The following is a 14580-nucleotide window of genomic DNA, read 5'->3' on the forward strand; positions in this document are numbered from 1 at the left end:
GGGTTTAGAACTGAATATAAAGGAGATTGAAATACAATTCATAGCCTCAAGGGACTCACAGTCTAACAAAGGAGATTGTTGTTCAGTTGTTCAGTCCTGTCTGACTCTTTGCAACCCCATGGACTGTAGCATGCCAGGCTTCTCTGTCCTTTACTGTCTCCCTTCACTCTCTCCTTCATTGTTTGCTCAAACTCATGTCCATTGAGTCAGTGATGCCATCCAACCATCTCATCCTCTTGTCAACTTCTCCTCCTGCCCTCAATCTTTCCCAGCATCAGGGTCTTTTCCAGTGAGTCAGCTCTTTGCATCAGATGGCTTCAGCATCAGTCCTTTCAATGAATATTCAGGACTGATTTTCTTTAGGATTGACTGGTTTGATCTGCTTGCAGTCCAAGAGACTCAGGAGTCTTCTCCAGCACTGCAGTTCGAAAGCATCAATTCTGCTGCGATCAGCCTTCTTTATGGTCCAACTCTGACATCCGTACATGACTACTGGTAAAACCATAGCTTTGACTAGACGGACTTTTGTTGGCAAGGTGATGTCTCTGCTTTTTAATATGCTGTCTGGGTTTGACATAGCTTTTCTTCCAAGGAGCAAGCGTCTCCTAATTTCATGGCTGCAGTCACTGTCCATAGTGATTTTGGAGCCCAAGAAAATAAAGTCTGTCATTGTTTTCATTTTTTTCCCTATTTATTTTCCACGAAGTGATGAGACCAGATGCCACTATCTTAGTTTTTGGAATTCTTTAGCTTTCATCATGAGACTCTTTAGTTCCTCTTCACTTTCTGCCATTAGGGTGGTATCATCTGCATGGGTGGTGTCATCTGCATATCTGAGGTTATTGATATTTCTCCCAGCAATCTTGATTCCAGCTTGAGCTTCATCCAGCACAGCATTTCTCATGATGTACTCTGCATATAAGTTAAATAAGCAGGGTGACAATATACAGCCTTGACATACTCCTTTCCCAATTTGGAACCAGTCCATTGTTCCATGCCGGGTTCTAACTGTTGCTTCTTGACCTACATACAGGTTTCTCAGGAGGCAGATAAGGTGGTCTGGTATTCCCATCTCTTGAAGAATTTTCCACAGTTTATTGTGATCCACACAGTCAAAGGCTTTAGCATAGTCAATGAAGCAGAAGTAGATGCTTACCTGGAATTCTCTTGCTTTTTCTGTGATCCAACAGATGTTGGCAATTTGGTCTCTGGTTCCTCTGCTTTTTCTAAATCCAGCTTATACATCTGGAAGTTCTTGGTTCAAGTAGTGCTGAAGCCTAACTTGTAGGGTTTTAAGCATTACCTTGTTAGCATGTGAAATGAACAGAATTGTGCAGTACTTAGAACATTCTTTGGCATTGCCTTTCTTTGGGATTGGAATGAAAACTGACCTTTTTCAGTCCTATGACCACTGCTGAGTTTTCCAAATTTGCTGACATGTTGAGTGCAGCACATTAACAGCACCTTTTTTTAGGATTTTAAATAGCTCAGCTAGAATTCAATCACTTCCACTAGCTTTGTTCGTTGTAATGCCTCGTAAGGCCCACTTGACTTTACACCCCAGGATGTCTGACTCTAGTGATCACACCATCATGGTTATCTGGGTCATTAAGACCTTTTTTGTACAATTCTTCCGTGAAATCTAGCCACCTCATCTTAACCTCTTTTGCTTCTGTTAGGTCCTTACCGTTTCTGTCCTTTATCGAGCTCATCTTTGCATGAAATGTTCCTTTGGTATTTCCAATTTTCTTGAGATCTAGTCTTTCCCGTTCTGTTGTTTTCCTCTATTTCTTTGCATTGTTCTCCTAAGAAGGCTTTCTTAGCTCTCCTTGGTATTCTTTGGAACTCTGCATTCAGACCAGTAAATCTTTCCCGTTCTCCTTTGCTTGCACTTCTCTTCTTTTCTCAGCTATTTGTAAGGAAATAGGCATACAAATAAACAAATTGTAATACATAATCAAAAGTATACATTATAGTAGATACCATTTGTTCAATAGTCGTTCTGTGTCAGACACTGTACTAAGTATTAAACTTCCTTTATTTCTTTTAGTCTTCACAGCAAACTTCTGAAGTAGGTAGCATCATTCTTATTCATGCTTTACATGTCATAAGGACTTCCCTGGTGGCTCAAATGGTAAAGTGTCTGCCTACAATGCAGGAGACCCAGGTTCGATCCCTGGTTTGGGAAGATCCTCTGGAGAAGGAAATGGCAACCCACTCCAGTACTCTTGCCTGGAAAATCCCATGGATGGAGGAGCGTGGTAGGCTACAGTCCATGGGATCACAAAGAGTCGGACATGATGGAGTGACTTCACTTTCTACATGTCATAAAACTGAGGTTCTTGGGTATTAAATAACTCCCCATGGTCATACACTAGTCAGTGACAGAGGTGGGAGGTTAGACTACGTAACTTTAAGTCCACCTATGCACTTAATTCCCGTATGCTAAATAGCCTCCTTTGAAACATGGTGGGATAAGATGGCAACAGCATCTGGGCTGGGTTTTGAAAAATTAAACTTTTTCAGGAGGTTTGGACGTCAGGAACATTTAAGTCAGAAGACATAAAGCTATAAGTTCCAGAAATGAATGCACCGTCTGCTTCAGCATTTGATCCATCTTCTTACAGCTGCCAACCATTAAAGACAAACAAAGAATATCTTCTAACTGCCTGGAAAGGAAGATAGAAGGAAATAGAAAGTTAATTTCATTTAGAAGCCAAAAGAAATGTACTCAGAAGTCATTAGGTATTGACATATTGAGAAGTATAATCATACACTTCAGCCACAGTATCAATTGATGAAGCTTTTCTGGGTTCCTTTAAGCCTTGCTGTCATTTACAGTATTTTTTTCATGTGAAAATGCTCACCAAACAGCTGATCTGGAAATGTTTTTGCAACACAAATTTTATGTTTTAACTTGTTCTTGGTGCTGATGTGTTCTGGTAGATCTAGGAATAGGTAGATTTATTCCAGACTGAAGATAGTCCACTTATACTAAAAATTAAATATTTCCCCATTATACAGCTTTGCTTAATTTTTTATGATGTCTTAATAAAATAGTTTTAATGTACTTTATATCCTTAAAATCCCACAAAAGTAAATCTAGCCTAATCACTTAGTAGCTTTTCTTTTTTATTTTTTTAGTAGCTTTTCTATATAAAGCAGATATTCCCTATTTTTATTAAACTTTCTGTGTGGTAGTTGCTAAACCAGATATAGATCTTTTGGATAACTATTTTAATCTTCACAGTTATCCTGTGAAAATTGTTAATATTTCCACTTTATAGGCTCAATGAGGCTAAATAATTCATCTAAAGTTACATAACCAGTAAGTGGCAGAAGCTGGAATTTAGGGTCAGGACTTCTAGTCAGATTACAGTGCATTAAATAAGAATAAAGTAAAACCAAACATATTGAAGTAAAACCAAGCCATATATTTTTTAAAAGAAAGAAAAGAATTAGAGCATTTTTTATTCACTAATACCATGCTTTGTTCCAGATAGGATAAAGGAAGTTTGCAAATGATTAAAAAAAAAAAAAGGCAAAGTGTAATTTTGTGAGAAAAAGTCAAGAACACTAGGAATGTAACATGGAACCTTGAACAAGACCAATACAAAATCGCATACCACAAAAGTATCTTACACATTTTTATCATGGGCCTCAAGCTTGGCTCGAAGAATAAGGTTTTCAGCAGTCAGCAAAAAGGGGAAATCTGGTCACTTTAAACTTTTCATAGTGTCTTTGTGATAAAACAGACCAGTTGGTTAGAAGAGCCACACCTGTTCCTGATACTAAGACCAAGCAACAGTTTCTTCGTTGCTCTTTCTGTGATGGAGACCTTCTAGAATGAGTCCACCAGCTATTATCCTTAACATTCTGCAGTTGTATGGGTTCATAGTCATAAAAATTGAACAATCTAAAGAACACAAACTTCTAAAACTTTTCTATAGAAGTATTACTTATAGAAAAGTGCCCAGGTGACAAGTTTACAGCTCAGTAAGTTATCACAGAGATCACATCCATGTAACCACCACCCAGGTCCAAGAGATAGACTGCAAAGCTCCATTCATGCTCTCTCCCATCCTGTCTTCAGTCATACCCTCCTCCTCAGAAATAACTATGGTCTCAACTTCTAATACAGTGGTTTAAGTTTTTAAATTTTATGTAAATGACTTCTTATGGTATATCTTCTTTTGTGCCGTGCTTCTTTTGCTCAAAGTTGCTAGTGAAATTTAACCATGTTATTCTTAAATGTAGCTCTAGGTTATTCATTCTCATTGCTATGTAACTTTTCTTTATATAAATATACCACAATTTATTTATCTATTCTGTTGGTGAATATTTAAATTACTTCTGTTTTGGCCTTTTAAGATCATTGCTGTTGTTTATTGGGCTTCCCACGTGGCCTCAGTGGTAAAGAATCCACCTGCTAATACAGGAGATATGGGTTTAATCCCTGAGTCAGGAAGATCCCCTGGAGAAGGAAATGGCAACCCACTCTAGGATCCTTGCCTGGGGAATCTTATGGACAGAGAAGCCTGGTAAGCTACAGAGTCAGACACCACTTAGTGACTAAATAACAACAACAACAGTGTATACTCCCGTGTGCCATAAAGACAGTTTTCATTGTTCTACATGCTCGTCAGCATGTGGGATTGTCGGTCTTTATCTAATTTTAGTAATTCTGACTGTGAAGAGGATTCTCATTACAGTTTTAATGAGTATTTCCTTAATTACTAATAAGACTGAGTACCTTTCCCCTAGCATCCAGAATAGTGTTGGCATGTGGTAGGTACTCCATGAAAATGTTTTTAGTGAAGAAATGTTTGTGGAAGGCTTTGCTGATAAGGTAACATATAAGTTGTGATAGGAATGCTAAGGAGCTTCTGATGTGCAAAAAAACAGTGAAAAGATCATTCCTGGCAGAAAAAAAAAACCTAGCACAAAGACCCTGGAAAAAATGAAGTGGACTTTTGAGAAACCATACTAATGTGGCTCAAGTATAGTAGAGAATGGGAAAAAAAATAGTATGAGGTAAGACTAAAGAAAGAGAGTCAAATCCTATATAATGTTCTGTAAGCCAGGATCAATCATTTGGACTTTATTTTTGGCTAAGCAAGAATGATGTGATCTGATTTGCCCTGCCTGCTATGTGGTGAATTGGTTGTAGGAAAGTAAGAATGGAAATAGGGAGGTTCATTAGGAGGCCATTAAAATAGTCCAGGTAAGAGCAGAAGTGGAAATCTTAGCGTGGTGGATGTTTTAGAGGTAGAGAACTTGCTGGTGGATTGTGTGAGGAACATGAGAGAGAGAGTAGTCATTGACTCCAGAGATGCTTGATAGTTGTTGGTGCAACTTACTGAGGTTAGGGAAGGTAGAAGATCCAAAGTTTTAAGGTTGAGATTCCTATTAAACATTAAAATGAAAATAGCAGGCAGACAATGGATATGTGAGTATGAGGCTCTAAAAAGAGATCAGGGGCTAAAAATAGGTTTATTTGTCATTGGCATATAAATAGCATTCGTCAATAAAGAGAAAGGGGGTCTAGAAGCAAGTTTGTGGTGCTCCTCACCTTTAAGGTCAAGAGAGCCAGCGAAGGAGACCAAAACCACCAGTGGGCTAGGAGGAGATCTAGCAAGTGCAAAAGCATCAATTCTTCGGTGCTCAGCTTTCTTCACAGTCCAACTCTCACATCCATACATGAACACTGGAAAAACCATAGCCTTGACTAGACTGACCTTTGTTGCCAAAGTAATGTCTCTGCTTTTTAATATGTTATCTAGGTTGGTCATAAGTTTCCTTCCAAGGAGTAAGCGTCTTTTAATTTCATGGCTGCAGTCACCATCTGCAGTGATTTTGGAGCCCAAAAAAATAAAGTCTGACACTGTTTCCACTGTTTCCCCACCTATTTCCCATGAAGTGATGGGATTGGATGCCATGATCTTAGTTTTCTGAATGTTGAGCTTTAAGCCAACTTTTTCACTCTCCTCTTTCACTTTCATCAAGAGGCTTTTGAGTTCCTCTTCACTTTCTGCCATAAGGGTGGTGTCATCTGCATATCTGAGGTTACTGATATTTCTCCCAGCAATCTTGATTCCAGCTTGTGCTTCTTCCAGCCCAGCGTTTCTCATGATGTACTCTGCATAGAAGTTAAATAAGCAGGGTGACGATATACAGCCTTGACGTACTCCTTTTCCTATTTGGAACCAGTCTGTTGTTCCATGTCCAGTTCTAACTGTTGCTTCCTGACCTGCATATAGGTTCCTCAAGGGGCAGGTCAGGTGGTCTGGTATTCCCATCTCTTTCAGAATTTTCCACATTTCATTGTGATCCACACAGTCAAAGGCTTTGCCATAGTCCCTAAAGCAGAAATAGATGTTTTTCTGGAACTCTCTTGCTTTTTCCATGATCCAGCGGATGTTGGCAATTTGATCTCTGGTTCCTCTGCCTTTTCTAAAACCAGCTTGAACATGTGGAAGTTCATGGTTCATGTACTGTTGAAGACTTGCTTGGAGAATTTTGAGCATTACCTTACTAGCGTGTGAGATGAGTGCAATTGTGCGGTAGTTTGAGCATTCTTTGGCATTGCCTTTCTTTGGGATTGGAATGAAAACTGACCTTTTCCAGTCCTGTGGCCACTGCTGAGTTTTCCAAATGTGCTGGCATATTGAGTGCAGCACTTTCACAGCATCATCTTTCAGGATTTGAAATAGCTCAACTGGAATTCCATCACCTCCACTAGCTTTGTTCGTAGTGATGCTTTCAAAGGCCCACTTGACTTCACATTCCAGGATGTCTGGCTCTAGGTGAGTGTGAGTGATCACACCATCGTGATTATCTGGGTTTTGAATATCTTTTTTGTACAGTTCTTCTGTGTACTCTTGCCACCTCTTCTTAATATCTTCTGCTTCTGTTAGGTCCATACTATTTCTGTCCTTTATCGAGCCCATCTTTGCATGAAATGTTCCCTTGGTATCTCTAATTTTCTTGAAGAGATCTCTAGTCTTTCCCATTCTGTTGTTTTCCTCTCTTTCTTTGCATTGATCGCTGAGGATCAGTATCTCTCCTTGCTATTCTTTGGAACTCTGCATTCAGATGCTTATATCTTTCCTTTTCTCCTTTGCTTTTCACGTCTCTTTTCACAGCTATTTGTAAGGCCTCCCCAGACAGCCATTTTGCTCTTTTACATTTCTTTTCCATGTTGATGGTCTGGATCCCTGTCTCCTGTACAATGTCAGGAACCTCCGTCCATAGTTCATTAGGCACTCTGTCTATGATAGGGCATAATTGTACTCCTATGAAAATTGCTTTAAGGCTCTTGAATGAAATGTGTAGCACTGGTTTTTAATCTTGCAATCTCCATTTATCGATAAAAAACTGATTCTTTAATGACTTCTTTAAATGACTGTTACTACTCTTAACATATTCCATTTTCTCAGGTAAGCAGTTCATCTTATTATAATTAAGAAAATATTTATTGAACAGTGTCCAGTATTTTAAGTCTGGAATAATAGCACTATGTAAAAGACTTAAAACTAAGATTTTAAAAAAGTGAAATATATATATATATATTTTTTTTTAAACCAGACTTGTTCTTAAAGTTTATCTAGTTTTTCACTTAATAAATGAGGAACCTGAGTACCCAAGAGTTGAAGGGACTTACCCAAAGTTGTGCAGCTCTTTAGTGGCAGAGACAGAACTACTGCCTAGGCCCTGGAGCTTCTGATCTACTCCAATCCAGTGCCTTGCCAAATCTGTCGACCAGTTCAGCTGTCTTATGGTAGACAAAGTAAGAGTTTAATAGGAGTTTAATTGAATTAAAAGTAATTCTGTCTCTCAGATGAGAGTCAATTTTTAGGTGGTAGAAATCTATCCTCATTTAGTATTCCTTACTTTTCTTTCTTCAGGTTTTAGACTTCTATATAATCTGAGACTGGGGAAGTGGTCTGACTTGACCCTAAATTCTGCTTTAGTTTCCAGTGGTTGCCACTAAAATCTTAGCTTTTAAATATTAGATGATTTTCTGGAAACAGAGGCAACTGAGATTTTTTAGCCAAATCTGACATTTCTAGAAACCTAGAATTAAGTAAAAATTGTCAACCCATTTTCATATATACATATTACTTAAGAAATACAAGCTTATTCAACTATGTAAATTAGCTCAGCTATTCGATATATTCTGTTTCAAGAATCTATTTATAGAAAGTCAAATATCATATGATATCACTTGTATGTGGAATTTTAAAAATTATACAAATGAACTTATTTAAAAACCAAAATAGAGTCACAGACATAGAAAACAAGTTTATGGTTACCAAAGAAGGGAGAAAGGGAGAGAAGTTAGCAGTTTGGAATTAACATATGCACACTGTTGTATGTATAATAGGTAGCAACAAGGACATACTGTATAGCACGGGGAACTATCTCAGTATCTTATAATGACCTGTGATGGGAAAGTAATCCAACCAGTGGCCAAACTTCCAGCAATTGTTTCCAGATGTTTTTAAAATCTCCAGTGATATGTTTCCATTCATTCGTTGCCTCCTAAAAGAATAATATACCACATTCATATAAAGAAAAACAATGATAATCCAACACAGGACTTTTAGACAATCTCATAGTTTTATGTTACATTCATAAAAAGAGGGTGTTCTACTCAACTACATACATCTGTGTATCCTGGTTGCTGTAGGTAAAAAGAAAAATTTTGATTTGTTAGTGAATAATAATGTTTCTAATGATGGTAGTTTCATTAAGAAATTTGGAGTTGAATTGTGAGAATACGAAAAAAGTTTCTGGTAGGAGAGGGTAAAGTGCAATAATTAAATCACTTAGAAAAGAAAAATGAAAAATATAAAACAATTAGCTGTATACCTGAAACTAACACAACTTTGTAAAACTATACTCCAATATCAATTTTTCAAAAACTAGAAACCAAGGCGAGAAGGAACTAGAACCCAGAAAAGATGAGATACCAAGGAAAGGAGCCTTTTAGAAGTATTGACTAAAGTAGGACATGCCTCTAGAAGGGTTTCTTTACAAAATTTCTAGGACAAAATCTGGGTGAACTGCCAATTTACAAAATAAAGAATCAGTCTGGAACTAGAAATTCAGATCTGGTACTCTGAATTAAAGGACAAGTAAGTGTCCTCAAGAAATAATATGCCATTGGCCAAGGAACAGAACCAGTTATAAGTGTAAAGTCAGGCTTGAATATTAAGCTGTATCAGATGGAATTTTTTCTGATATTGTGCAAGACATTGTAGGAAGTATACTTTTCTAGGCAAGAGTACTGGAGCGGGTTGCCATTTATTTCTCCAGGGGATCTTTCGAACCTGGGGATCGAACCCGCATCTCCTGCATTGGTAGGCAGATCCTTTACCACTGAGCCACCAGGGAATCCCCATATTTAGAGATTACTTAAATTATACAGAAGGATGTGCACAGGTTATATGCAAATACTACTCCATCTTATATGAGGGACTTGATCATCTGTGGATTTTGGTATACACAGGGTCCTGATCCAGTCTCCCTTGGATACTGAGGGACAACTGTACTGATCTGTAAATTGCTAAATAAATGGTCCCAACAATTACTCTGTGGCTGTTAGATTGGAAACATATCACAAGAAACCACTTCAAAGGAAGCTGCATATACCCAAGTGGTCAAATGCCACTTGAGTTATAAGAAATAAAGGCAGATAATACTAAGCATTTTTAAAGGAAATGGAACTAACTATAAAGCCTAGAGTGACAGTTGGTGTAGTTACTTATTAGTATTCCTTGGGAGAAAAGTTATGACCAACCTGCTGCTGCTGCTGCTGCTGCTAAGTCGCTTCAGTCGTGTCCAACTCTGTGCGACCCCAGAGATGGCAGCCCACCAGGCTCCCTTGTCCCTGGGATTCTCCAGGCAAGAACACTGGAGTGGGCTGCCATTTCCTTCTCCAATGCAGGAAAGTGAAAAGTTAAAGGGAAGTCGCTCAGTCGTGTCCGACTCCTAGCAACTCCATGGACTGCAGCCTACCAGGCTCCTCCGTAGATAGCATATTAAAAAGCAGAGATGTTACTTTGCCAACAGAGGTCCATCTAGTCAAGGCTATGGTTTTTCCAGTATTCATGTATGGATGTGAGCGTTGGACTATAAGGAAAGTTGAGCGCTGAAGAATTAATGCTTTTGAACTATGGTGTTGGAGAAGACTCTTGAGAGTCCCTTGGACTGCAAGGAGATCCAACCAATCCATCCTAAAGGAAATCAGTCCTGAATATTCATTGGAAGGACTGATGTTGAAGCTGAAACTCCAATACTTTGGCCACCTGATGTGAAGAGCTGACTCATTTGAAAAGACCCTGATACTGAGATTGAAGATGGGAGGAGAAGGGATTGACAAAGGATGAGATGGTTGGGTGGCATCACTGACTCAACGTAAGTGAGTCAACGGTGAGTAAACTCTGGGAGTTGGTGATGGACAGGGAGGCCTGACGTGCTGCAGTCTATAGAGTTGCAAAGAGTCAGACACGACTGAGCAACTGAACTGAAATGGATTTATTTCAGTAAGGGTGGAAGAGACTTCCTTTTAGCCTTTCATGAAGAGGTCATCTAATAGTATACTCTTAGATCTAAGACATGAGGAAAATAAGATATAAATGCCTAAAGACATTTCAATCATATGTATGATACCAATAAGGTTTTAGCATGATTACAGTATTGTTTGTTGACATTTGTAATGACACTGATAAGATGTACTTGAAGATTTTCATTCAACCTGACATGGGGCAACCAAAATGAGCTATGATTTTAAAATCCAGGGAATTTATTTGTGTGCTCAGGTTTCAAGAGTTTAGTGTTCATTTTTTAAATTTATTTCATTTATTTGAAAGCTGATTATCCCGACTCTTCATCTAACTCTGACTTTCTCCTTCACTACTGCTAAACACATTAATAAAATAAAGAGGGGAGAATAGATATCCATGCAACTTATCAGGTTCTTAATAGCATTCTGGATTTTGTTTCTGGTTCTTTGGGTGTTTTCATTTGATAAGTTTAGTTTTGTTTCTGAATTTTGTGTCTTTGCTCTCCATCTTACTGTAGGTGGTTGAGAAATGGTCATCCTGGAGTGTGGGGCTAGTTCTGCCACTGATTAACTGTGTAGCCTTAGGATGCCTATTCATACATTCATTCAGTCAGTGAGTATTTGGACATCTTTTAACTCTCAGGCATACTTCAGGCCTTGCCTCAATTTCTGCATTCCAAAACAGTTATTTAAATGATCATTATAAAGTCCTTTCCATCCCAGTCCTGTGCTAGGTGTATAAAAGTCATAGTCCCAATTGTGAAGGAATTCAGACTGGTAGGGAGAGCCAGTCAGTATTGGCAGTGCTGTGGTAGAACCGTATGGTGCCACAGCCTAGAAATATGAAAAGATTTCTGGGTGTGGGGGTGCCTAAACTCTTTATTGAAGGACGAATAGAAGTTAGCCAGGACAAGGAGAGTAGAAAGCTATTTCAGGCAGAGAAACCATCATATGCAAAGGTTCAGAGGTATGTAAAGAGCTCCAGAACAAATAACTGTAGAAATCAATAAAGATGGAGAAGGCAATGGCACCCCACTCCAGTACTCTTGCCTGGAAAATCCCATGGACAGAGGAGCCTGGTAGGCTGCAGTCCATGGGGTCTCGAAGAGTCGGACATGACTGAACGACTTCGCTTTCACTTTTCACTTTCATGCATTGGAGAAGGAAATGGCAACCCACTCCAGTGTTCTTGCCTGGACAATCCCAGGGACAAGGGAGCCTGGTGGGCTGCCATCTCTGGGGTCGCACAGAGTTGGACACGACTGAAGCGACTTAGCAGCAGCAGCAAAGAATCATAATGTTGATCTTTCTTTTTCCACATGGTTTATTTGCCATCTGTATGTCTTCTTGGTAAAATATCTGTTCATATCTGTCACCTATTTTTCTTTTTATTAACAAATAAATAGCTCCTTTTTATCCTCAAAAAAAAAAAAAAGAAATCAATAAAGAGGGGCACCTCTAAAACCAGAGTGCCTTCTTATTAGTCTGTTTTTAGTGTGTGGTAGTGAAGAAAAGCACTTACAGAGATTTAGCTGATGGCTGAGGGTAAAGCTTTCTTGAACAAGAGGAAGTGCATTAAATAAAATCTTCATCCTTAATTATGTTTTAAGTTATATTCCTATTAAGGCCTTGGTTTAAATGATGCATTTCAGAGCCAATTTGGATTTTTTTCAGTCTAATTTAGATATACTTGTGCTATTTTTAACCAAGCTACCCAGTAGTTCACATTTGTTTGTTAATGCTATCTATTCTTAAATATTAATCCAGTTTCTTCAACTACACTAAGATTTGGAAATATAATCAGTTATTTTAAAACTTTGGCTTTTTTTTTTTTTTTGCATCATGTAATTCAGTTTTAAAGAAACAATAGTATAGTATTGATAGTGTTTCAAACTAGGAACCTTAGAAAATGTGCTCCACAAATGTACTGTTGATTAAAGGAAAATTGGTACAAGATGAATAGCTAGCTCTCTCAGATTTACAAAACTAAAACTCTTACATTGTGGTTGGAAGTTTTAGCAGTAAGTCATGTGCTTTTCATGGGCCATATCTCGCAGATGCAGTTGGACATGAGATAATCAGATTTTCACTCCCCGCAAGCTGGACAGCCGAAAATGTCATACCAATAGTACGTGTCAAAGACTCAGTGCTACTTTCCTGACTGTCTGATTTAAGTTGTTGTGGTCAGTGTGAGGAACCTGTGATATGATAAGATAGCATTCATGAGGTCATGTGGTTTGCAAGGACCCAATCTTAACTAAGCAGCCTGTGAGTACCTCCAAATGAGGAAGAGAGGATACTGACCTGTCTGTTTGAAAGCTTATTTTGTGTTCAGTGATAAAATAGCATGGGTTTGTGGCTACGTATGTATATTGTATATTTTTAAAATTATTTTTCCATCAGAAGTTTTAGTTTCTGAAAAAAGTAAATACTATAAATGAATTCATCTCCTTTAACTTCAGTCTAAAGAAATAAACATTTTATTGTGAATATTTTCTGCCTGTTTAAAATGAAGCTGTAGAAGGTAGCCATCATTTCTTTTTATGTTGAGGAAAAAACTAAATGAAGGTTAACGTTGTTGATGAATTTTTTTTAATCAATTAAGTTTTCTTCACCTCCTAAATAGAAAATTATTTCTTTTCAGTCTGCCAATATCTCTGTTAAAAATATATCCACAGAATGGCTATCTGACATATATGTAAATAGATATAAATATTTTGTGTGTGTGTGTATGTATATAAAACAGCTTTATTGAGCTTTAATTCATGTCTAATACACTTCACCCACCTAAAGTGTACAATTCAGTGGTTTTTAGTATATTCACTGAGTTGTGCAACCATCATCACAATAAATTGTAGAAGTTTTTTTCATTCAAAAGTTAGTCACATTCCCTCAAGGTTCTCTTCTGCTAGTTCTAGGCAAACACTAATCTGGTGACATTTTCTGTCTCTGTTGATTTCTCTGTTCTGGATATTTCATTTAAATGGAATTATACAATATGTGGTCATCTGTGATTGGTTTCTTGTACTTGGTATAATCTTGTCAGAGTTCATCCTTGTAGTAGCATGTATCAGTACTTCTTCATTCATAATGCCTAATAATATTCCTTCATATGGGTATACCATAATTTATATATCCGTGCATCAGTTGATAGACATTTGGGATGTTTTCACTTTGGGGCTACTTTAAATAATGCTGCTGCAAGCATCTATATACAGGTTTCTTTGTGAACATTTTCATTTGTCTTGAATGTGTACTTATTAATGATATTGCTGAGTTATATGATAACTCTACTCTTAACCATTTGAGGAACTGCCGTACTGTTTTCCAAAGAAGCTGTACCATTGTATATTCCCACCAGCTATTTATGAGGGTTCTAGTTTCTTCACATTCTTGGCAGTAGTTGTTATTCTCTATTTTGGAGGGGGGGAGGGGGGTGGGCAGGGGATCAATAGCTATCCTGCTACTGCTACTGCTAAGTCGCTTCAGTCGTGTCCAACTCTGTGCGACCCCATAGATGGTAGCCCACCAGGCTCCTCTGTCCATGGGATTCTCCAGGCAAGAACACTGGAGTGGGTTGCCGTTTCCTCCTCCAATGCATGAAAGTGAAAAGTCAGTGAAGTCGCTCAGTCGTGTCCGACTCCTAGCGACCCCATGGACTGCAGCCCACCAGGCTCCTCCATCCATGGGATTTTCCAGGCAAGAGTACTGGAGTGGGGTGCCATTGCCTTCTCCTTTAAAGCCTACAGCACCCAGTATTCCCAGGTGGCCTCCCATCCAATTTCTAACCAGGCCCGACCCTGCTTAGCTTCCGAGATCAGACGAGATCGGGGGTGTTCAGGGTGGTATGGCCAGAGACATAGCTATCCTAGTAAGTGTAAATGTCATCTCATTTTGTTTTTTTTTTTTTATTTATATTCTCTCTATAGTTAATGACAATTGAGCATCTTTCCCTATGCTCATTAGCCATTTGTATCTTCTTTAGAGACCTATCTACTCAGACCTTTTGC

The 14580-nt window shown here is 38.3% G+C and overlaps 1 protein-coding gene, 1 non-coding gene and 1 pseudogene across 12 annotated transcripts in view; 2 read left to right on the plus strand and 1 right to left on the minus strand.

Annotated features, from left to right (window-relative positions):
- The window catches only part of EVI5 (ecotropic viral integration site 5), a 234458-nt gene that overhangs the window by 200505 nt on the left and 19373 nt on the right, over positions 1–14580 (plus strand). Inside the window, exon 20 of one of the 11 annotated variants that reach the window (XM_070786103.1) lies at positions 11089–11183. The exons of 9 other annotated variants lie outside the window; for them this stretch is intronic. In XM_070786103.1, coding sequence (XP_070642204.1) covers positions 11089–11183 — 95 coding nt within the window. Of the gene's footprint in view, positions 1–4371; positions 5546–11088; positions 11184–14580 lie in introns of those variants that run through there. One more of the 11 variants, XM_070786100.1, reaches the window with a different exon arrangement.
- Positions 2117–2188, plus strand: TRNAC-ACA (transfer RNA cysteine (anticodon ACA)). The gene has a single exon. It is a non-coding gene; the product is annotated as a tRNA-Cys (tRNA).
- On the minus strand, positions 14311–14429 carry LOC139182332 (5S ribosomal RNA; annotated as a pseudogene).

The sequence above is a fragment of the Bos indicus genome, chromosome 3, assembly GCF_029378745.1.
Source record: "Bos indicus isolate NIAB-ARS_2022 breed Sahiwal x Tharparkar chromosome 3, NIAB-ARS_B.indTharparkar_mat_pri_1.0, whole genome shotgun sequence".
Classification (NCBI taxonomy): Eukaryota; Metazoa; Chordata; class Mammalia; order Artiodactyla; family Bovidae; genus Bos; species Bos indicus.